This window comes from Vicugna pacos, chromosome 13, assembly GCF_048564905.1.
Source record: "Vicugna pacos chromosome 13, VicPac4, whole genome shotgun sequence".
NCBI lineage: Eukaryota > Metazoa > Chordata > Mammalia > Artiodactyla > Camelidae > Vicugna > Vicugna pacos.
This window is the reverse complement of record NC_132999.1, coordinates 55,785,026-55,808,866: the sequence shown is the minus strand read 5'-3', so window position 1 is coordinate 55,808,866 and position 23,841 is coordinate 55,785,026. Positions and strand designations below refer to the sequence as shown.

The 23,841-nt window shown below is 56.0% G+C and overlaps 1 protein-coding gene across 6 annotated transcripts in view; it reads left to right on the top strand.

Moving 5' to 3' along the window:
* Positions 1–23,841, top strand: part of ARHGEF10L (Rho guanine nucleotide exchange factor 10 like) — a 150,268-nt gene that overhangs the window by 93,742 nt on the left and 32,685 nt on the right. For 5 of the 6 annotated variants that reach the window (XM_072975269.1, XM_072975266.1, XM_072975270.1 and 2 more), the window contains 9 exons: positions 981–1,126; positions 2,631–2,645; positions 2,885–3,066; positions 5,888–6,003; positions 6,488–6,615; positions 7,932–8,032; positions 16,558–16,679; positions 21,061–21,147; positions 22,284–22,510. In XM_072975269.1, coding sequence (XP_072831370.1) covers positions 981–1,126; positions 2,631–2,645; positions 2,885–3,066; positions 5,888–6,003; positions 6,488–6,615; positions 7,932–8,032; positions 16,558–16,679; positions 21,061–21,147; positions 22,284–22,510 — 1,124 coding nt within the window. The remainder of the gene's footprint in view (positions 1–980; positions 1,127–2,630; positions 2,646–2,884; positions 3,067–5,887; positions 6,004–6,487; positions 6,616–7,931; positions 8,033–16,557; positions 16,680–21,060; positions 21,148–22,283; positions 22,511–23,841) is intronic. The other variant, XM_072975268.1, reaches the window with a different exon arrangement.

Genomic DNA, 23,841 nt, shown 5'->3' with positions numbered 1-23,841 from the left:
GGAAGGTGGGCGATGCTAACTGTCATTATCAGAGTCACAGTTTTGGAGAATGAATTTGGCTGAATACTCTCCCCACCTCCACCTCAAAAAAAATCCCTGTTAGTAAAGAGATGTCTTCCCAGTGGGTCTCTGGGTCTGATAGTGGCCCCGGTGCTGGCAGGGCTCTTGGTGTCCAGCCCGAGATTGGCAAATGCCTGCTTGGATGCTGGAGGCTTGAAGGTCTTCAGCCTCCTCAGAGGGTTGCCCCATGGACCAGCAAATCTGTCCTAGCCCCGGCATGAGGTCTCCCACGAGGCCAGTGGCCTAGGCTGTTCAACAGGTCAGGGAGACGGACAGGATCTACCTCCAGGCCGAGAGCCTCCTTGCGCGAGGCCACAGGGACGGCGGCAGAAGTGGGGACGGCGACCATCTGTGGAGTGTCCACTGTGTGCCTCCGCAGGGCCAGCTCCTTGGGCATCACACAGGACGGGCACTCAGAAGGGCCTCCCATTTGGTTTAACGCTCTGCCGTCACCGTCTTGAAATCCTTAATAACCTCTGAGTGAGCGCCACGTGTTCCCCTGGCTCTGGGCTCTGTGGGTTATGTCGCCAGGCCTGGTCACCTGTTTCCTCGGTGATATGAGTGGTGGAGGTCTCGCCACCTGACAGCTGAGGCAGCTGAGGTGTGGAGAGGGGATGTGACACCCTGAGGGCTCTGCAGCAGGTGTGCGGGAGCCAGGGTTGGAGCGCGGATCGGTGCGGGGTTGTGGAGGGGATGGCAGTGGCTGGCTCACCTGGGCGGGGGGGTGGCTGCAGGGCAGGGGGAGCAGTCAGTGCCTCTGTCCCCCGGAATGGGGTGTGTGTGGCGTGCCTTATCCTCTGCCTCCCGCGGCCTCGGTCCCCTCGGTGTGTGTGGGAGAAGTCTGGCTCTTTGGCACGGTGACATCTGTGTAGCAGTTGTGTGCGATGCTGTGATTGACCCGACTCTGTCCCCTCCCCCAGCTCCTAACCTCAGGCCAGCGGCAGCTGCTTCTGTGTGAAACGCTGACGGAGACCGTGTATGGTGACCGCGGGCAGCTGATCAAGTCCAAGGAGCGCAGGGTCTTCCTGCTCAACGACATGCTGGTCTGTGCCAACATCAACTTCAAGTAAGTGGGCCTGGCTGTTGCCCCTGCCTGGGGCTTTTCCTGTCGTGTCCCAGTCTGTCACAGAGAGGCCAGGGTCCTATGTGAGCCCAGCTGAGGTCCTGACTTCCTCTTTGATCCCTCTGTACCAGCTCTGTCCCCGGTCCCCTGAACTAGGAAGCACCTGCAGAGGTCACTGAGGGCAAACAGCTGTCCATTGCCCAGGATGATCTGTTCTGGAACTCTGCCGTCAGAACTGAACAGTCTCCTGAGTTTTGACCACTTTGAAATTCAAGAGATTCTTCCTTGTGTCCAGCCCAAGTCCCTGCTGCTTTAGTTCAGATAGAGGTTTCTCTGGCCAGATCTCAGTGTTTTCTTAGCATGAGACCTTGCCTTCCCTGCTCCCTGCAGGAGCCTGGTTTCCTGGTCCTTGGTCAAGGTGGTAGAAATAAATGCCCAGAGCCAGGCTGCCAGGCTGTGCCCTGTAGTCAAAATTGGAGCCCTGGAGTGGGTTGAGATTCTTTAGACCAGAGTCTACAAACTCATGGCCTGTGGGTTCCATTAGGCCTCTGGAAATCTTAGGTTTGGTTCACACGGGGAGTTCACACAGAGATTCAGACATCTGGCTTCTCTTGAAAATGTGAGGATTCCGCATCCTTGGCCCACACTCCCCAGGGCCACACGGGCCTGCAGCCGGGTCGTGAGAACTCTTCACTGGGGCTCCTGCTCTGTGTGCTTCACCGTCCACACCTGGCCTGGGTCACTCGTGTCCCCTGCAGATGAACGCCAGCTGGGACCTTTGCAGCCAGACCCTCATCCACTTGAGTGGAGGAGAATCTCGGTTCTCATTATTTGGCAGCACTTTCAAAAACATTATGGAAACAACAGTATTGGCAACAGTAACCCAGCTCCACAAGGGAGAACAGTCACCCGTGGTTGAATGTTGACCCCAGCCTGGCTCTCCCACCCCCAGGTCTATTCATTCATCACATATTTATTGAACCTATACTTTGTGTCAGTTTGCCAGGACAGGACCTGGCCCTGGCAGAGGCCTCAGGCAAGGAAGCCTCAGTCCCAGTTCAGTGTGGTGGTGCTGACGGCCGACTCACTCACTCACTCACTCATTCAAGCTCTGTAATTTTTAAATCTCATTTACATCCTGGGCTCCGTGCAGGTGCCAGAGATCCGACCAACACGCTCTCTGCCCTCCTGTTGCCCAGAGCCTCGCATGGTTGAGAGTATGATGGGGATGCTAGTGGCCCACTTTTGGGGGAATCACTTTGGGTGATTTGGGGCAAGTCACGTGACCTGTCTGAGTGTCAGTATCCTTTTTCGGAATAACACAAGCTTCCTAGCAGGGTCTTTGTGGGAATCAGAGGGGATGGAAGGCTAGCCCAGGCCAGGGAGAAGGTCCTCTGCATGGTCCCCTCTGCCCACACCTGGCCAGCCCAGTGGCCGGCCCCCAGGGGGTCTCAGCACCTGTGGAATCGCTCATAACTGTAACAACCCTTCTTGTCTTTTTCCTCAGGCCTGCCCACCACAGGTATGGGCTTGGGGGCTTTGGGTGGGCACGTGATTCTGGATCTGGGTCTGGGGCCTGGATGCCCTGATGCTGCTGCCTCGTCCTGGGCTCCCCGCTCCGCCTGGCTTGGTTTTGGCCTGAAGTCTGGTGCTTGGGCTGTGAGTTGCCTGGCTGAGCTGGTGTGCTGAGGAGTGGTGTGGGGCTAGCCCTGGGGCTGGGTACCGCGGGCTCTGCAGGGCCTGTCCTCTCTGTCCTGGCAGGGGCCAGCTGGAGATCAGCAGCCTGGTGCCCCTGGGGCCCAAGTACGTGGTGAAGTGGAACACGGCGCTGCCCCAGGTGCAGGTGGTGGAGGTGGGCCAGGAGGGCGGCTCCTGTGATAAGGACAACGTGCTCATCCAGCATGCCGGGGCCAAGAAGGCCTCTGCCGCCGGCCAGGCCCAGAGTGAGTACCTGCCCTGACGCCGTCCCGGAAGTGCCGAGGGGCACTTGGCCGAGAGACGTTTCTTGCTGTGCATAACTGTACACAAACACACATCCACAACCCCGCCTGTGTATGCGCTCCCCACAGTCACACGTCCACCCCACACCCTGGACACATCCCCTGCCCACCCCAGCCCCAGACGCCCTCATGCGCACGCGCACATGTCTGCATACATGCATGCACACACACACAATGACCTTGAGTCAAAAAGCATGACCTCCAGGCCTGCCTCCCTGTGGGACCTCAGTTTGCTCCTATTGTACAGTGAGAGGCCCCGGTGACACCCTGTCCCCAAAACCCTCAGAGCCCAGGCTCAGGGCTGCCCAGCTCTGCCTGGATCCTCCTTCCCCTTTCCTGACCGTCCCCTCAGACTCTGTTGGACAAGGATAATGAGAACTCGGGCTGGCGCTCGGCAGGCACCCTCCCACCTTGTCTGTGCCCTCATCTCCATCTCTGCGGTGCTGCAGCAGCGACTTCTTGGCCACTGCCCTTCCCTCCACTTTGCCCCTTCCTGTTCTGTCCATCCTCCACCATCCCCAGGGCCCAACTCTTAAAAAGGCACTTGAACTGTACATGTCACCCTTTGTCTGAAATCTGCCGATGGCTTCCCACTGCTTTTGGGGTGAAGTCCCAGGTCCTCACTCTGGCCCCCTCGCTTGTCCTGGGGGCCTGCCCACTAACCACCTTAGCCCAGTCTACCCCCTCACTCCCTGGGCTGGGCCACCCTGGCCTCTCGGTTCCTGGGGGGCCAAGCCACCCCCTGCCACGGGGCCTTCTCCTTGACTCTGCCCTTTTCCAGAGTTTCCTCCTGCTGTCCTATTTTTGTCCCTCTGCCCATATTCACCTTAGCTCACTTGTCACTTCCTCTGAGAAGCCCTTCCTGATTCCTTCAGACTAACCAGGTCTCCGTACTGTGTTCTCAAGGCCCGGTTGTGTTTTCACCTTCACAGCGATGGTCTGGTTACCATCCTGTCTCTTTCCTTGGTGTGACTGTAGCCCTTGCCAGAGCCTGGTGCGTGCTGAGTGTTAACAAACGTTTGTTGAATGGACGGGGGGCCAGCAGGGAGGCACTTGCTCTCACCCGTCCCCGCTGGCCAGTCCTGGCCACCCCTGAGCTGGGAGGCGGCTCTGAGGGAGGGACTCACCACACATACTCTTGCCCTGGGGTGGCTGTACCCACTTGTAGGCCCTGCACCTCCCTCCGAGGTCTGGGAGGCAGGGAGGAGCGCTTTGTGTTCCTGACTCACAGAAGCCCCCGGGAGGGGCTTCCGGCCCTCCTGCCTCCCTCAGAGGCACCTTCAGCCCTTGCTTCGCCTCTCTCTCCCCGCACCACTTGGGCGCTTGCTCTGGTGCCCTTCCTCCAACCACTGTTCTGTCTGTGGCCACATTCCTCCAAGCAGACAGTAGGCTGCTAGACCCCTTTAAAGGGGAAAAAAGAAACCCTTGTTGAACCCCAGTTGGCCCTGAATGATTTTTTTGTTATATTGTTATTCAAATACATGCAAATATAAGACTAAGTGTAATAAACCCCTTACACTTATATCACTTATATCCCGCGAACAACTATAAAACCAAAACAAAATCACAAGTGGAATAAAAATGAAGCTATGAAACAATAAAATTTAAATTAACAGCATTAATTTAATGTGATGGGTGATGTTGTTTTGCTGGAACCAAATTGCCCTCAATATGAATGTGGCCTCTTACTGGGCGGGCTCTTTTGAGTTCTCTGCATCTGTACCCAGGGAGCCTTGTGGTGTCCCTGCTCCCCACTAGCTCACCCCATTTGGGTCACTGAAGAGCCCTTCTTTGCCCTTTGTTTGGTGTGAGCGTGTCTCTCACCTCCCATGCCCGCCTTGCTCCGTCCTCATTATCTAGTGACCGTTCATGTAGCACCAGAGTCTGCGGAAGCCCTGATACCATGCAGAGAATGTGACTGTAAAGTCATTATATCCAAGTGACTGAGGACGTGCATCAGGGTTTTAGATAATCATCTACATGAAAACCCAAATTAAATGCCTCCGCCCCTCCCTGGGACTCCATAAGACCTCAGCTTGGGTAACCGTGGCCTACAGAACACAGCCCAGATTCCCTAGCGTGGCGTTCAAGGATTCCCCATCCAGTCCTGCTGGGCCCTCCTGTCCTGTCTCTGGCTGTCCTTCCCCATTCCCAGACACTGCATTTGTATCATCATCAGTGATCTGAGCACTCTTACCCCCCATCCCATCTCTGTCCCATCGCCCTGATATCTTTCTTTCCAGTACCATCTGCAGTTGTTAATTGACTGCTCCCCCACCCTGACCAGGTCATAAGCTCCATAAGAACAGGGACCCTGTCTATCTCACTTACATCTGTGTCTCCAACATGTAGAATAGGACCTGCCATGTAGTAGGTTCTCAGTATGACTTTGAACAACTTACTATTCATGGGCTTCCTCAAGCCACAGTGCCTTTGCACCTGCTCTTCTCTTTTTTTGGCAGTGGCCACCACTCTCCTGGGCCTGTGAAGGCTCCTCGCCTCTCATGGGCGCAGTTGATTCTCAGTCTTCTGGTCTCCTGTGACCCTTTGTATAGACTGAGTGTGGCCCAGATCCTACGTGTGAGACTTTGCCTGTGATTGAGTCTGTCCCCCCCAGTGGACAAGAGCCTGATAACGTTTCCTTCTGTATCTCCAGTGCCATACCCCCAGGGAGACAGTTTCCTTTTCACAGTGAGTGCGTGCTTGGGTTCTTCTTGGCACCTTCCCCACCCCCTGAGGCTGAGTAGGGTCTTTCTCTGCCCAGATAAGGTGTACCTCGGCCCCCCGCGCCTCTTCCAGGAGCTGCAGGACCTGCAGAAGGACCTGGCTGTGGTGGAGCAGATCACCCTCCTGATCAGCACGCTGCACGGCACCTACCAGGTACACTGCCCAGCCTTGGCAGGAGAGTGTGGGAGGGCTCCTCTCTGGGCTGGTCCCCCCATGGGCCCCGGCCTCTGAGCTCCCACGAGCAGAGTCCTGGCTGAAGCTCCTGTCGCACCTGAAAGTCTGGTGTGTGGCCTCTGTTTGGGCTGAAGCTCTGATGTAGGTTGAATGGGGCCTGGCTGTGGGCATATTTTGGTTCCCTGTCCAGTGTCCAGTTGGTCTTTATAGCCCCTTTGTGGGGCTCACCCCTGGTTGGGGAGGAGGCTGGGATACTGTGTCCCTTTCAAAGAAGGGGTGCGGGGGTGGTCTGAACCAAGGCCTGGAGCCTGGGGAGTCCTTGTGGCCAAGTGAGCTGCCCAGGTTGAGCTCCTGCCCTGAGCCCCGGCTCCCCTCCCCCAAGGCTCCCCAACAGCGGGATCTAGGGTGGCTCTCTGGGAGCCAGCGGGCTGTGGGGTGACCTCCTTGGCCTCCTTGACCCTAGAACCTGAACATGACTGTGGCTCAAGACTGGTGCCTGGCCCTGCAGAGGCTCATGCGGGTGAAGGAGGAGGAGATCCACTCAGCCAACAAGTGCCGCCTTAGGCTACTGCTTCCAGGGAAACCGGACAAGTGAGAGGAGGAGGAGCCCCGGGAGCACGGCCGTGGTGGGAGGGGGCGTGGCCTGGAGTGGGTGTTCACGGTCACATGGACGAATGAACGAATGAGTTATGAATGAATAACAAATGACAGTTTGCACCTGGGGTGAGCCTGTGGTCTGTTAGGATACTTGGACACTCTGCCCTTGGTCGGTAGACTGTGCATTCCCCTGGGACCAGGCTCTGGGCGTCCTCTCCTGGACCCAGCCCCCCGACCCTCCAGTGCCCACGCAGGAGTTTGTGCTCGGTAGACCCGCAGCTGATGTTTGTGGAGTTGATGCCAAATTGGGGAAAGGCATCTGTCTGATCCCCGCTTGACAGGTGAGGAAGGTGAGGCTCAGAAGAAGCAGACAGAGCTGGGTTCTAACTTCGAGGCTGAGGCTGGCACAGTGAGAGGCTCAAAGCGCAGGTTCTGACATCCTGGGTGTGAGGGGGCAGTTAGGGGACAGTGGCTGCAGGAAAGGAAGATTGGAATGCTGTTGTTTGAGAGAAGGGCCATGAGGCAGGGCCATGCGCTAGGACGCGGGGCCCAGACTGAGTCAGCAGCTTTGAACTTGAGTCTCAATCCGCCACCGCCCTGCTGTGTGGCCTGGCACTGGCTCACAGCGCCCTGCTGGGTGACTCCCTTCCCTCTCTGTGCCTCTTCCTCCCTATGCGCCATAGAGGGTTAGTGACACTGGTCTGCCCACCTCCTGGGCTGGGATGGACCACAGGCTGGGGGGAACAGGCTCCAGAGAACAATGAAGAGGCCCCCACCGCTCCAAGGTGAGATGACTGTGTGGTGGCAATGGTGACCTCCGGCTGCCCCAAGCCTGTGCACAGTCCTGTTCATTCAGTCATTCATTCATTCATGTGCCCAATCAGCAAATGTTTACTGAGCAACTGCTCTGGGCCGGGAATAGGCCTGAGTGAGAGGCTCCCGGTCAGGCATGTGCAGGTGTCTGACAAGAACTGCAGAAGGCTGTCCAAGTTGGGCCCTGGAGGGCCTCTCAAGTTGCAGCCTGTGGAGGGCCAGACCCTTTAGGCACCCAGACCAGGGCACCTGGGGCTGGGCTGGGGGGTGTGACCTGGTCGCTCTGGGGAGTTACCCTTCCTGGGGTCATGGTGGGTGAGGGACTCCTCCCCCAGGGGACTGAGGCTTTGCCAGGCCACCAGCCTCTCTGGCCACGCTTTGATGCTCTGCTCAGACCTCACTCTGTCTCCAGGGCTCGCGGCTGGGGGAAGAGCTGGGTGCTTCCCCGGGGAGCCAGACCCTGTTCCCGCACTCAGTTCCTTGTCCTCTCTCCGCAGGTCCGGCCGCCCCATCAGCTTCATGGTGGTCTTCATCACACCCAACCCCTTGAGCAAGATCTCCTGGGTCAACAGGTTGCACTTGGCCAAGATTGGACTCCGTGAGTAAAGCCCTGGAGTCTGGGGTCAGGGGTGGGGAGAGGGGAGGTTTGCTGTGTGTATGTGTGAGTACGTGGGGGATGTCCAGGCTCAAGGGGGTGGAAGCTTCTGAGTGGAGGGAGGTGGTGCAGCAGAGGAACAGCTGAGGCCAGAGGCTCTGCTTAGTGACCTTGGACACCTCACTTCCTCTCTCTGAGCCTCAGTTCCTCCATGTGTAAAATGTGGGAGTTGCCAGAAAATAAATTAGTGGTTGCCAGGAACCTGGGAGGAGGGGGGAAAGGAGAGTGACTGCTAAGGGGACTGCTAAGTGACTGTGGGGGTGATGAAAATGTACTCAAATTAGAGAGTGCTGATGGCTGCCCAACTCTGCGAATATACTAGAAACCAGTGAAATGTACTTTCTAAAACGATGGGTTTTATGGTAGCTCAGTTATATCTCAGTAAAACTGCTATTAAAGGACGATGCAGATTAGAGTAAACTTACTGTCAATGAAGTCTCTTTTTTATATACTTTTTTTTGTTGATGTACAGTCAGTTTACAGTGTTGTGTCAATTTCTGGTGCATAGCACAATGCTTCCGTCACACATGAACATACATATATTCATTTTCATATTCTTTTTCACCGTAAGCTACTGCAAGATATTGAATATAGTTCCCTGTGCTGTGCAGTATGAACTTGTTGTTTATCTGTTTCATGTATATTAGTATCTGTAAATTTCAAACTCCTAATTTGTCTCTTCCATCTTCTTCCCCTCCAGTACCTATACGTTTGTTTTCTACCTGGGAATCTGTTTCTGCTTTGTAAATAAGTTTGTCTTTTTTTTTTTTTTTTAGATTCCATGTATAGGTGATATCATATGGTATTTTTCTTTCCCTTTTTGGCTTGATTCAATGAATTTTCTCTTTATAATTTTTTCTCCTATGCACCCCCTAATAATAATATAGGTAAATAACGGACATTTATGTTTACAGAGTGCTTCCTGTCTTATAAACATTTTTCTAAGCATTTAACCCACCTCTCTTTCATTTCACATTCACAATTACTCTAAGAGGTAATCTGTTGTGAATCCCTTTATACAGTTGAGGGTTCTGAGGCCCAGAGAGGTGCAGTGACTTGCCTGAGCTCACACAGTAGAAAGGGGCAGAGTCAGCAGTCAGAACCTGGGTAGTCGGCCCCCAGAACCCACTCTCGGTTCCTGTCCATTCTGCTTCCTCAGGTTGATGAGCTTCTGCCTGCCAAACCACATTTGTTAAGTTATAATTACTTATTTGTGCTTTTTTATAAAAATTGACAAAAAGCCTAGTTTCTTGCCGATCAGAGCTATTATTTGCTGTGACATGCTAGAATTCCCATTTGCTGATTCCGGTCAATAGCAGTGATATTTTGGGGTTTCGTTTTATTTTTTGTTTTTGTTTCTGGCGTGATCCTTCCCTAGATAAGTATGCATTTCCAATAGATTTTAAACCATTTCTGGAAAGGAGTCAAGACCTTCATCGATGGCTTTCACCAATTAAAAAGCCTATTTATTGAGTCTCTACAGTAATTTTAGGCATCAGGGAAAAGAACAGTGACAAAAACAGAAAGGTCCCTGCTCTCAAGGAACGTACAATTTACGAGGGGCAGGCAGAGGTTACACAAGGAGCAAATCAACAGTGGGGGGGTGCTGTCAGCGGGGTAGAGCTGGCCATGTGACTGGCACTGGCCGGGGGGTCTGGCCTGTTGTCAGGGAGGGCTCTGAGGAGGTGACATCTGAAGCCCTGCAGAGATCTGGGCAAAGTGATCCAGGCTTTGGAACAGCAAGTGCAAAGGTCCTGAGGTTGCCAGAGCTGGTGAATGGGGGGAGAAGGAGGCATGTGGAAGCGGGGAGCAGGTTTTCCAGAAAGCCAGGGTGAGGTGTGTGGACCTTGTCCTGGACGTGTTGGGGTGCTGTTCGTTGCAGCGCTGAGAGCCGGACAACAGCATAACCTGACTTCTATTTAAGTGGATCATTCTGGCAGCTGTGCAGTGAGGGCACATGGAGGTTGGGGAGGGAAAGGGGCGAAGGTTGTAGCTTTGGAGGGGCCAGTTTCAGAGGCTTCTGCTCAGCCAGCCCCTTCTTGGATCTGGTATTGACATTGTACAGGCCTCCACTGGATGTTTCTGGGTGACCAGGAGGCCTGCGGACGGCGGAGGAAGGGTTTTAAGCAGAGGCTGCCCCTGCCCTGGCAGAGGACTGTGGGAATTCTGGCCGAGGAAAGATGAAGGTGGGATGTCTGCTGGGCCCCCAGCTGCATACCCCCCACCACCTCTCAGAGCGGAGCATCTTGGGCAGGTGACCGAGTCCTGTTTGTACACCTGCTCTAAAGGTTTGAACCCCTAATGCTTTGCTGAGTGGGCCTTGGTGTTGGCGGGAGAGGAGCGGACTGTAGTGAGCATCCCCGTTCTCTGTGAAGACGCTCAGCTGTCTTATCCCCACGGTTTCACTGCAGCAAAAGTTTTAATGGAGGAGAGTCATTTGAAATCTTATTTGAATGCTTGGGTTCCCCTGGGGCTTGAATAATTTGTTTCTTTTATTTTGCCAGTTTGTTTTTTTATCTGCAGTGCCTGGTACAGGGGGGAGGGTGGGGAAAATAATCTGAACCCGTTAGAAATAGAATATGTTAAAAACATTTATTCACCAAGGCTGTGAGTCCTTTAATTATCTTTTTTTTTTTTTCTGTATCCTCCTCTCTCCCTGATGACAGCGTGCTGAGATCATCGTGCGCTGAAGAAGAGAGGGCTGGAGTCAGGGCGCCTGGGGTCTGGGATGGCCAGGGGTCAGTTCTACCCTTTGAAAGGGCAGGAGTCCTGGGGAATCTGGGGACCTAGTTTACGTCCCAGCGAGGCCACTGCCATGAGGTGCAGCCTGAGAAAGGCAGGGCCCCTCCCGTCACTTGGCCGTGAGTTCCATGGGCATTTCCCCCGTTGCATTTTGGCATCTCAGCACCACGAGAAATGGAACCAGACCTCGTGGGTTCAGTTCCCAGCTCTGCTGCTTGTCAGCTCCTTGCTCTCTGGCTAAGGAATTCGCCTCCAGATGTTTTGGATTCTCCATCAGAAAATAGGGGTAATGCCATCACCCTCCTCACAGGGCTTGTGCAAAACATACGAGGAGATGGTGCCTGGGGGATGCCTGGCACATGGGAGATGCTTCTAGGACGGGGGTGTCTGCATCTGCATCCTCGGGTCACTCACCTTTTAGTGCAAAGTAGGGCCAGGGTATCCTCTACCTCTCCCTGCCCATAAGTCTCCCGTCCATAAAGGCTCTGGAGAAGGGTCACTGATAGGAGGCCCCAGAGCAGGGAGAGAGGAGGTTGGGGGCTTCTGGCTGTCCCTTCCTGTGTCTCCCCCGTCCCTACAGCCCTAAGTGCTGCACCCCAGGCCCAGATTCGCTGGACCCTTTCTCTCCGTGGCCCCCCTTGTTTCTACCCTGGATGACCTGGGCCGGGCAGGCTCCAGGCTGATCACACACTCGTAGGGACAGATCTGCCTGCTGGGGAGGGCCTGGCGAGCTCTCCCTCACAGCCTCTGACTTGGTGAGTTTTCCAGCCCTCAGTTCTCATAGTGACCCCGATGCCCCACCTCACAATGGATCCAGTTACAGAGTCCTGAGTGTGTCCCGGGCCATGTGCCAAGCGTGTTCTAACTCTCATCTCTCATCTCCACTAACCCTCAACCAGCCCAGAAGTTGGCGCCAGGATCTGCCCAAGGCCTTGGCTGGGAGCAGTGGGTCTGCCCTCTAGGAGGGGGGCTGAGGGCACTGGCCCTGGAGCCCGACTCGCGTTTTACCCCAGCTGAGTGACCATGGCCACCGCCTGGCCTCCCTGGACCCCAGAATCTCTCTTTGCAGGGGTGGGGGGCTTGGATACAATGCAGGTAGAGGTCTCAGCAGCCCCGACGTCTGTGGCCATGGCCAGCAGCATCTCCGTGGTGCTGGGAGGTGTGAGGGGGCTGTGGGTTTAGGAAGGTAGAGGAAGGCAGCCCGGGCTGTCCGCTGGGGCAGCAGCTACAGGAAGGACTCTGCTGGGACTGAACACAGGAGGAGTTTGGGAGGCAGGTGGGGCTGGAGAAGCAGGGCAGGGCTACAGGGTAGAGGGGTGGTCTCAGCTGCCCTGAGGCATAGTAGTAGGCATCCTTTTAACCACGAGGATGGTGATCACAGTGGGTGCTGTATCTTGAGTGCCTAATATACACTAGGTATAGTTTTTCCAGTGCTCACAACTCCAAATGGTTGGAGTTAATTTTCCTCATTTTCCAGATGGGGCCACAGGCTCAGAGGTTACGCACATGGCCTTTCTGGCAGGGTCAGCCTCCCGCAGCTGTCAGGTTGTCCTGAGGGCTCGGGGTAGGGGGAGCGGGCAGGGTCGTGGGCTCCCGCTGCCCTCCGGGATGCCCTCGAGTTCTGTGGGCGCTGGCAGACTGAGCTGGGCGCTAAATAAGCCCCCACTTAACGTCAGTTGGAAATCGTGGCTTTGCCGTCGGTGCCAGTTCTTAATGTCACTTATCCCAAGCGGGCTTTCCATTTTCAGCCGCAACAGCCTTCTAATTTGGGCTCAGCCACTCCGGTTTTGTGACAGGAACAATGGCAGTGGCAGATGGGGAACAACAACTCCATTTTCCTTTAACGTTCCCAATCGCAGGCAGGGAAGGCACCATCTGGAAGGAGAAGGTCAGATCATTAAAAAAATATATAGTAATAAATTGCCAGGGCTTGATGGGCTGTGGGGGGGGGGGCGGGGGAGAAGGAGGGGTGAGCTCGGCGCTGCGGTGATGGGGGCGGGGCCGGGGTTACGTCCACCTGCTGAGCCGCAGTCGAGGAAGCGGGGCTGGACTGCTCTCTGAGCTCCTGTCTGGTGGAGGCGAGGGCCTGCGTGATGGTGACCGCCTTGGGAGCAGGGTCAGGCTCTTCAGTCTCACTTGTCTTTATTCACTGTCCAGAGCTTGTCCGAGAGGCAGTGCGGCGGTCGCGATGTGAGCTTCTGCCCAGGAGAGGGTGTGCCCCGCATGGGCACATGGTCAGGCTGTACAAGGTGCCCCCCGGGTGTTAGTTCCTTGGCTCCTGGGCCCTGCCTTTGACTCCCCTGGCCTCCATTTCTCCAGTGTAGACGGGGATGGAACATTGACCTCCCCTAGTGGCTGTGGAGATGAAATGGGTCGACGTGTGGGCAGGCTTTGTAAGCTGTGAAGTGCGGTGCACACAGTGATTCTGTTATGGTGACGCCATCCTGTGCGTAGCTGTCCCTTCCTTGATGGCCTCTCCTCTGTGATGGCAGGAACCAGGTTTCACGTGACTGTCTCCACGGCCCAGTGGGGTGGAGGGCCCGACACTGGGAACACCTCTGCACCTGTTTAGGGAGTGAGCTCACCGCCCTGCGAACCCGCTGCTTGAGGGAGTGGGCGTGTGAGCCCCAGAGGGGCCGGTGCTGGGGCCTCTGCCGGTGCTGGTTGTTCACCTAATAATAATCCGTGACATTTGCGAATGTCTTCGACTTCTCAAAGAGTGTCCGCACCCGCCACTTCATTGCAGTTCCCCGCACCGTGACCGACATGCAGATGCCACCTTCCTCTGGTGGCAACAGCATTTTTAAAGCCACTTTATTCAGGTGTGATTGACATACAAAAAGCTGTACATGTTTTGTGCATGCAACCTGATGCGTTTGGAGGTGAGCCTGTGAACCCCGTCACCGTCTATGTCATAAACAAACCATCCCCTGGAAAGTCCCCTCCTGCCCTTTTACTTACTGTTGTTATTTTTTTGGTGTGATAAGAATACTTAACCTAAGGTCTACCCTCTTAGTGAACCTTTAAACACACAATACAGAATTGTTACCTATAGGGACAGACGGTCTCTAGGCTTTACTTCTATGTAAAGTAATTTGGTCTCGTATGACCGAAGCTTTGTACCCTTCAGTTGATTCCTCCTCGTTCCCCCTCCCCAGTTGATGGCATTTCTCCAGTGCTCGCTCTGTGCTGGGCAGGGTGGGGGTGTTGAGGGGCGGTGGGGGGAATTGGGGGGGAAGTGGGGGTGTGTGACTGCTCTTGTGGCCATCATTCTGATTTGATACATCCGGAAAATGGGGAAGAGACTTTGTTCATGCCACACAGGGGTGTTGATGGTCTGCTGTGTGTCCAGCACTGTGCCGAGGGTGGGATGGTGTAGGGGATGATATGGAAGGTTTAAGTCTTGATGGAATGTGGGTATAGTAGGGGAGCCTATGGGCACACATGCACATGAAACACTCCTATGGGCACATGCATGCACCACACATCCACACGCATGCACGTGTGCACACACACACACACACACACAGAGGGAAAAAGAGGCAAGCCAATAAAAGAAGCAGAAATTGTGGTAAGGGCCATTACACACACCAACTGGCTGAGACAGAAAGTGATGGAAGTGGGGAGGGGTGGGGTGATGGACAGTCAAGGCCATTCTGAGAAGGTGGAGGCGAGGGGCGGAGCCAGCCCTGGAGAGAGCTGGGGCAGCATTCCAGGTGGAGGGAGCTTCCCCGGCTCGCCCCATTTAAGTTGCTGAGGAAAGCCTAGCACAGTGGAGCCTGTGACCGGGGGATGAGGCTGGGAGGGAGGGTGGGTCCTTGCAGCTCTTCTGGAAGAGGTTGGATTTTATTCCGAGTGGACAGGGACTCGATTGCCAGTTATAAGCAGGGGAAGAGCAAGGTCCGTGGAAATTTTGCAGGATGGCTCTGGTTGCTATGCGGAGGACTGACTGTAGAGGGCAGGAGTTAGCACGGAAAGACGGGTTGGGGGGGTCCCACGTGGCTGCTGGGTACCGTCAGACTGAAGTGACACTTCTGCTTTGCCACTGAGTAGCCGTGTGCGGGGGGAGGGCTGCCGTCGGACCCTTTAGCTGATGACCTTTCCTCCCATCTCCAAAGCTCTAGGCACCCCTCATCTTGATGTCAGTACGTTAAGTGGCCCCTCTCGCCTGGGCTGCCCTGTCCAGTGTGTCTCGCTTTCCGGGGCAGAGCTACCTCTTCATTGTCCAGCGTCACCACGTCCAGGGTTGCTCATGCCCAGCGACGTCAGTGGGGGTCTGGTTGCTGGAAGATTGCCTGGTTTAGTGTGAAGAACCTGGACTTTGAGTCAGACAGACCTAAGTCCCTATGTGGGCTCTGCCTCCTAGCCGTGCACGTGACCTAGTCAACCTACTTAATCCCCTGTTGTCAGTCTCATCGCCTATAAGGTGAAAATCGTTATTCTGACTGTGCTTGGTTACTGTGAAAACCAAGGCAGGGAACACGTCTAAAGCACTCAGTGTGCTGACGCGTGGACACGTGGTAGGCGTGTCTGAGCCACGTGCCGCCCTGCTGTCGCCGGGTCCCTGGAGGCAGCCATCACATGGAGTACAAAGAAGATGGGCTCTTAGCAGGGAGGAGTCCCCGGGAGACAGTGGTTTACTCGCTCGCTTACTCTCGCATTCATTCCTTCAGCCCATGTTGGCTGAACACTTGAACACTTATTATGTGCAGGCCACATGCTGGGTGCCAGGGAGACAGTGGTGAGCAAGACAGCCCAGATCCCTGCTGCCTTGAACTCGCATTCTAGAGACATATGGAGACAGACCATAAACGAGGAAACGGAAAAGATGATTTTTGATTGTGGTGAAGGCTGTGTGGGAAGTAAGACAAGTTGCTTAGTGTGGTTCCTGAGAGAAAGGGGCCATCATCGCCAGGGTGGTCAGGGAAGACTTCTTGGATGTGGTGGCATGTGAGGGAGCCCAGACCCATGTGAAGGAGATGCCTCAGAGAAGGTGGTTTAGCAGATGCTCTTGAGCACAGTGGTCTCCAAATGAGAGTCAGGGGTCCAGGCTTGGGCCGAGTATTTGCACTTCTAACAGGTCCCCAGAGGCTTCGATGCCACCTGGACTGGGGCACCCAGAGGCAGGTGACCTCCTAGGTTTTGGGGTAGGTCTCAAAGGAAGCAGGAGAGAGTCTTCCTCTGGACCATCGTTATCACAGTCAGGTATGAAAGCAGCATGGTTGTGTTGTCACAGTCCAAAAGCATCTTGTCTGTCTGCTTGTTTTCGGCCACCTCCCACCTCTAGAAGGTAGTGGGGTCAAGGCAGCAGGGGCCCAGACTGATTGTGTTCAGTGTCTTGATGCTTTTTGAAGCCCTTTCCCGTGTGTTATTTCACGGGATCCTTGCAGCCACTGCAGGACGAAGGCATTTTCATCGTCCCTGTTTCACAGGTGAAGCAATTGAGGCTCAGAGAGTGGGGGGTGGGATTTGCACAAGGTTGCTCAGGGAGATGGTGAGCAAGCTGGGACTCAAACCTTAGGTTTCCCGACTCCCAGCCTGGGATCCACAGTGGGACCACGGAGCGGGGCCCGATTTCATCCCACTGGGCAGGCGTACGGCTGGGGGAGCTGTTGGCTGGGTCAGTCTGCATGCGGGCCAGGCCTCGGGGCCTGCGGTGGCTCCCTGGGCTGGCAGGGCTCCTCGGACTCTGACTGGCTTCCGCCATCTCCTTCCTCTCGCCACAGGAGAGGAGAACCAGCCTGGCTGGCTGTGTCCAGACGAGGACAAGAAGAGCAAAGCCCCGTTCTGGTGCCCGATCCTGGCCTGCTGCATCCCCGCCTTCTCCTCCCGGGGCCTTAGCCTGCAGGTGAGTGGAGTGCATCTTGCCGAGCCCACCACGAAGGTGGCTCTGGGGACAACCGGAGTTTCCGGGTTGTGCCCACAGCAGGAAAGACCTATGTTCCAGCTGTCGCTGCTCAGCTTCTTACTGGTGGAGTCGGTCAAGCCTTTTTGTGGCTCTAGGCGTCAGCTCTCCCACCAAAACAACGGGGTAGGTGCCCTCTGTGGATCAAGTGAATGGAAAATTCCGCCCTTTTAAGCTAACAAATAGCAATGATCTCATCAGTTGATGGCATGACTCTCAGCTCAGAAACGCCAGACTTTGTGGGTTGGACCCTTGATGATGCTGCCGGGGAGGGGGTGGGGTGGGCAGCCGGCTTTGGCTCCGCAGCCGTCATGCCTCCCATTCGTCAAGCTCCCCAGTGCTTTGCTATCACTCTCTGGTTTTAATATTTATAAGAATCCCATGAATAGATATTTCCAGATCTATTTCACAGTTAAGGAAGCTAAGGCTCAGACAGGTGACATGATTTTCTAAAAAACAACACAGCTGGTAAGGAATGAGCGCAGGAATTGGAAACTCGCTTTGACCCCAGCACCTCTGGTGGTAACTACAGGGATGCTCAGCTCCAATGTCATTTGTCCCTGATGTCCTGGCTGAGCTCACTCCTCCATCAGGAAGAGTTACAGCCCGTCCTTCTCCCAAGAAGATGAGGTCATCTGAGCTTTGGGGAGGGGAGAGCAAGCTTGGGACCTAGGCCCAGATTGGTCCCCAAGAGAAACTGGGCTGTCGGCTGGGGCTCTAAACAGCTGAAAGAACATACCCTTGAGACACCAGTTCATTCAGTCGTGCATCCGTTCTGCATATAACTTTTGAGCACCTACTCTGTGCCAGGCCCTGCGCTAGACACTGGGAATATGATGGGGACCAAAACGTACAAGGTCCCTACTCTCATGTAGCTTTCAGTCTAGAGGAGGAAGACCAGTCATACCCGCCCCTGCCACTGGCAAACAAAAGGAAGTGGAAAAGAGTGATGAGTGTTACAAAGAGAATCAATCAGATATAATGGATACAGAGATGGGGCCACGTAGTAAGGGGGTCAGAGAGGGCCTCTAGGAGGAGGCAGCATTTAAATGGAGACTTGAATGGCGAGGAGGATCCAAGCCCGTGAGGGCCCAGGGAGAGGATATTCTAAATAGACAAGCCAACGCAGATGCCCATGATGGGTGTGGGCGGGGCAGCCGATGCGAGTGGCTCAGTGAGCCCGGGGCGGGGCGGGGAGCCATCTGCCTCCTCGTGCTGGGGGACCTGGGCCTGGGAATCTCCTCATTTGAAGCTCTTGGGCCTGGGGACTGGTTGGCTGGAAGCCAACCCCAGCCCCGTTCTGGTCCCCCACCCGCCATCTCCTGAGGACCCCCCCCCCCCCGCTGTGTGCACCAAGGGGACTGTAAGTGACTCTCCCAGGGCAGTGGGCCTGTGGAGCTCCTGAGGGACATGCCAGCACCCACACGTCCCCACTTGCTGGGCCCCAAGACACCGTTTCTGCTCTGCCGGCGCCGGCCTCCCACCCCGCACCAGCAGATGTGCCCCATCAGCTCTGTGCCAGCAGCAGAGGAATTAGGGCCTCGGAGTGCCAGGGCCAGGTCGTTACTGCAGAACAGATGTGAGAGTGTCTGCCGCCGCCTGGGCCCCGCTCCCAGCCCACTGCCTCTCCCCAGGCCCAGTCCCAGGGGCCCAGGACTCGGGCTCCGTGGCTGGTCTGATGGGAGCTGCAGCTGCGTGTGTTCTCCCGGAAAGGCTTGCCACCCAAGCCCCTCTCCCAGCATGGACCAGATCAGCACTCTTGCACTGCCAGCTGGATGAGGGCGTGTGTTGGGTTCTTTCCCTCAAGGGAACAGGGATGCCGGGGCTGCAGGAAAGAGCATCTCTCCTTTCCGTGCTGAGGGTGCCCGGTGCCCGCGCTGGGCTACACCCAGGCCTCCTGACTCACAGGGAATTGTTTGGGGGTGGGAAGAGCACCCCGGGAACCACCCTGCCCTGGGTTTGAATCTCAGCTGCCTGGCGTCAGAAATGCCTCTTCAGCTCTTAGTGTCCCAGCTGCGTCTTCAGTGCGGAAACTGGGGAGGCCCCGGTGTCTCCCTGCCTGGGTTAAATGATTCTTGTCGAATGCTTAGTAGCTGCTGTGTGGCATGCCCTCAGAGTTCAAGAATCGGAAGCAAATATCTTATGACATTTTGGTCCCTAGGAAGGAAAACACTGGTGTCTGTTTTGGGGGATTTCTGATGGCCTGACTGCTGAGGTCTTAGGAGATTCTTCTTGGTCCTCCGGCTCCATCCCAGCTGGGGGCCTGTCCCTGGAGGGGAAGAGAGGGCAAGGGGAGTGCTCAGTGCAGACCCATTCCCCCTTGGGCCGAGGCCCAGTTAGAGGCTGGCCTGGGGACAGGGGCTTGGGGAGGGGGTGTTGTACTGCCCACTCTGAGGAGCTTTAACATGCAAATGCCTTGGGGGCCCGGGTCTGCTGCCTGGCCTGCCTAGGCCTCAGTACACTAGCCAAGTGGCCTCTGTCCTGACCGTCACCCTCCATCAGCCAGAATTGCTGTTCGGGGGTCCCTGTCTCCTAACCCTGGGCCGCAGTTGGAATAGTTGTCTGGAACAGCCTCCCCTCATAGTGTTGTTCTGCCGATTGAGTTACTGCGTGTAAAGCGCTCTCACATCCCACAGGAAGTCCCCGGTAAGCAGTGGCTGCTGCTGGGTACCCAGCCCTGTGCTAAGTACTTTACATCCTATCTCTGGTCCCCATGGCCTGATGCGACGTCAGGGTCCCCACAACCATGAGGAACTGGCTTGTGGGGTCACCCAGCCCGTAGCAGCTGAGCTGGGACTGGGGCCCCCCTGGCTGTGCCCACCGCCTGCCTCCTTTCCACAGCCTGTGCTCTGCTCCGCTCCACACGCAGCACCTTGGTTTTGGGGAGTGGGCTTCCTGGCACGGACGGGACTTCTGGGCCCAGGGCCCTGCCTGTCCAAGGAGCTGTTTGAGTTTTTGCCATCATCTTGGCCACAGACCCTCTTGATTCGGCTGACATCCGGCCTGCTGGAGTTGCCATGGAAACATCTGTGCCAGGGCTACGGTTGCCCCCTCCCTGTCTGAGAGGCAAGGGGCAGCCGCCTGGCAGAATGGGCCAGGCACGCAGCTGGATGTGCCCCGCCAAGATGCAGAGTGACCGGGAGCAGGGGCCTGAGGGTGCCCAGGAGGCCAGGCCTGAGCTGTACCTGAGCTCCCAGCTGGGCAGAAGTGGGAGTCTGGTGTGCCGAGGCCTCCAGCATGGCAGCCTGGCCTCTGGGTGGAGTTCAGCCACGAAGGGCACTGTGCTGGGAGTCGAAACTGAATTCCTGACTCTGCCAGTAATTTGCTGTGTGACCTTGAGCCGGTCATATGCCCCCACCCTCCAAACTTCAAGTTTGCTGACTCCTAAATGAGGGGGCTGGGCAAGGTGACCTCTTTGGACCCCCTCACCTATGGTCGTTAGAGATTGTGTGAGAATATTCCAATAGGGCTGGGACCAGTCAGGTCTTCAGCACCAAGGGAGAGCAGCACCTGCCTGCCAAAGGGTCCAGGGGTGGTCGTGTTCCCCCCAGGGGAGGTGGGGTCGGGGGGCACCTTCAGTTCTCCCCACTCCGCCTCCTTCCCCTTCTGTCTAGCTGGAGTTTGTAGCCAGGTCCATGAAAGGGCCAGGCCATCTCCTTGCCTTTCTGCCCTGGCTGGAGAGACAGACAGGCAGATTTAGCTCCGGAAACAGGCCCTAGAGAGCTGCCTGGTGTGGGGTCTGGGGCAGGAGATGCACAAGGAGCAAGCAGCTGGTGGCCCTCAGTGACAGCCCATTAAAAATGGGGACCCCGGTCCCCTTGAGTGGCCTGCACAGGCTGCCGCGTGCTCCGGTCCTGCGGAGGGTTTCTGTTGGCTCGGGCATCTCCTCCACCGTGCTTCTCTAGGGGCTTCAGGAAGGCCAGGGACCCTGGCACTGGCCTTCCACATGGCGTGGGGCAATTGCATGTCTTCTGTGGACCTTGTTTTCCCCATCTGTATAATGAGGAGGGTGGGCGTTAGTGGTTTTCAACAAATCTTACCTGGAAATTGCTCAGTTTGAAAAACACACTGCTGGCCAGAGTTTCATTCCGGCCCCTTCCAGCCAGAAGGTTATTGGAGAGCGATAGCTGAATGTGAGGGCATAGGAACTGCCTGGGGAGGAGCCCGCTGAGTTCCTCCCCACCTCCCCCGGGACCTCCCTCGGGGCCTGAAGGGGACCGAGGAATCTGCAGGTTTAACAGCCCCTCCGGGTGGCTCAGACCACGGTCCTGCATCTCGGGGACCTGAGCCCTTTACACCAGCCCTGCTGTCCCTGTCTCCACAGCTTGGGGCCCTGGTCCACAGCCCTGTCAGCTGTCCCCTGCTGGGCTTCTCGGCTGTCAGCACCTCCCTTCCACAGGGCTACCTCTGGGTGAGTAACCCTCGCGCCTAGCCAGGGATTCCGACCTTAGGGCATGAGCTGGGAGGGTGGCATCCGGGACAGGGTGCTGGAGAAAGCCGCCTGCCTTCTGGTCCCCATTTTGGGCACCTTCTGTGCCAGGCTCTGAGCGCTCGGCAGGTGCAACAGGAAGCCAGGGTCCAAAGAAGTGAGCAGGACTCGCGCAAATGGCCTTGGTGCCATGAAGGAAGTGGATAGGTTGCTGTGCAGAGCATCTAAGTGACAGATTCTTCACGCCAGGGGTCAGGGGGCAGGACTGCCCATCTCTTGCAGAGATCCAGCCCACCTTTCTGCCCCTGGGGCTCCTGGCAGAGCCTCTCTCATTTCAAATGGGCGCCCCTGACCCCTGCTCCTGGTGGTGCAGATTGTGGCCTCCCATAGATTCCCCGAGGCTCCAGCCTCACCGCCCCGCTGGTTGTCCTCTAGTTCCTCTTGCTTGTTCCTCCCTCCAGGAACTCAGGCAGGAAAACTCTAACTTACCCTTTGGAGTCCAGCTCAAATGTCCCTTCTGAGGGTGATTTGTTCTTCACTGTTTACCCAGTGTCTAGTACATGACGTATCCATCCGTTTATCTGTTATCCTTCCTTCCATCCATCCTTATAATCATCTGTCCGTCCATCCATTAAGTCATCCACCCGTTCACCCAGTCTTCTGTCTCTTCCTTCCATCCACCCATCCATCTCGCCACCATCCACATCCATCCGTTCAGCAAGTACATTTGAGTGCCTGCCACGTGCTAGACACAGAGGTGAAACTGAACAAGACAGAGGAGGACATTGCCAAGGGCAGAGTATGTTCACTGTTGGTTGGTTGAAATTCACCCTAGAGATAAGGGAACACAAAGCCGACTGGGTATCTAGTCCGTCTTAGCTCTTTGCCTGATTTCCTTTGGGCCCTGAACCTAAATTGTTGCCACGGCAGCTGGAAATGAGTGGCCTTCAGTGACAGCAGGGTGTGTGCGGGCAGGAGGTGGGATGTTCCTCTTGATGCCTAACCCCGTGGCCAGGAGAAGTTTGGGACGCATCACTGGCAGGGCAGGGGCTGAGCTCGGCCTCTGCTCTCGTGGTCCTCGCCTGACGCCTGATGGCCTCTCTGGGTCTCTACCCCAGGTCGGGGGCGGGCAGGAGGGCGCAGGGGGCCAGGTCGAGATCTTCTCCCTGAACCGGCCCTCGCCCCGCACGGTCAAGTCCTTCCCACTGGCGGCCCCTGTGCTCTGCATGGAGTACATCCCAGAGCCGGAGGAGGGGGAGAGTGGAGACCAAGAAGAAAGCCGCACGGCTGCGGACGCCTCAGCTGGAGTGCATCCCGCCATCTGCCTCGGGCTCCAGGATGGCAGGTGAGGGGGCAGGAGGAGGGGTGAAGCACAGCCCTGGGCAGGGCTGGGCGAGGTGGGGGCTGTCCCCATAGCTTTGGCTTGTCACCACCCCCAACATTCTCCACCTCTGGTTGGGAGCAGGAAGTGGGGCCAGGGGTGCCTAGTGTAGGAGCCACAGCATCAGGGGGCTGCTTTGTGCAAACTGGCTCCCTCCCAAGTAGGGTGATGGGTAGGGTGGTACCAGGGGGAACGCTGGCTTCGGTGTCAGCCGAAGCTGGATTTGGATCCACTGTTTCCTCACTGTGGATCATTGGGCACGCTATTTGACCACTCGGAGCCTCAGTTTATTGTCTGTGAAGTGGGTGTTAGAATCTCCCCACTCAAGGCCCCTGTAGGAGTCTACTGGGTCATGGGACATGTGAAGCCTTCTGGTCCCTTTGCTGTCATTGACAGTGGCCACCCATCTGGGGCCCCAGTTAGCCCAGCAGGGCAGATGAGGGCCCTGGGTGTGCCCGGGCTACGAGATCTGCTGGCAGAGGGAGCTCCCCTGTAAGACATGCCTGGAGCTGGTGGGTGAGTCCTGTGGTAAGGGGAGCTCCCTGCCCCACAAAGCTTTAGCCTGCTGGAAGATCCAGCCCTGTAGACGAAGAATGAATATTCATCCTGGTTAACTGGGAGGTGAAGATGGTGATTAATAGGACCCTGACATGGGCCGCACCTCCTCGTCCTCTTCATCCCCAGGCTTTTCACGCCTGTCCTAGAGTCACTGGAAGCGGGGAGAGAGGATGTTTCCTGAGCACCTACCGTGTGCTGCTTCCTGGGTGGGGCTGTGAGCCTCAGAGTAGCCCCCCCCCCGGTGAAGTGTTTTCTCCCATTTCCCATACAAGCAACTGAAGGAGGAGCTAAAAGCTAATGTACGTAGGACCATCTCTGAGACTCCATAATGTCCGGATCTGGATCTGCAGAACCTAGGGGCCCAGTGAACATTTTTTATTTTTAATGAGCTAAAATTAAACAATGTAAAATTCACCATTTTAACTATTTTAAAGTATATGTTCATGATGGGCAACTGTCACCACTATATAGTTCTAGAACATTGTCACCCCCCAAAGAAACCCCGTATCACTCCTGTTCCTGTCCCCCAGCCCTGGAACTCATTGCCCATCGCTGTGGATTTATTTTTCTGCACATTTCATACAAACAGAATCACGCGATGTGTGGCCTTTTGTGGCTGGCTTCTTTCGCTCAGCATGATGTTTTCAAGGTTCTTCCACGTAGCACACGTCAGTGCTTCATTCCTTTTTGTGGCCAAGAGGTGGGCATCACCGCCCCATTTTTTGGAGAGGACTGAG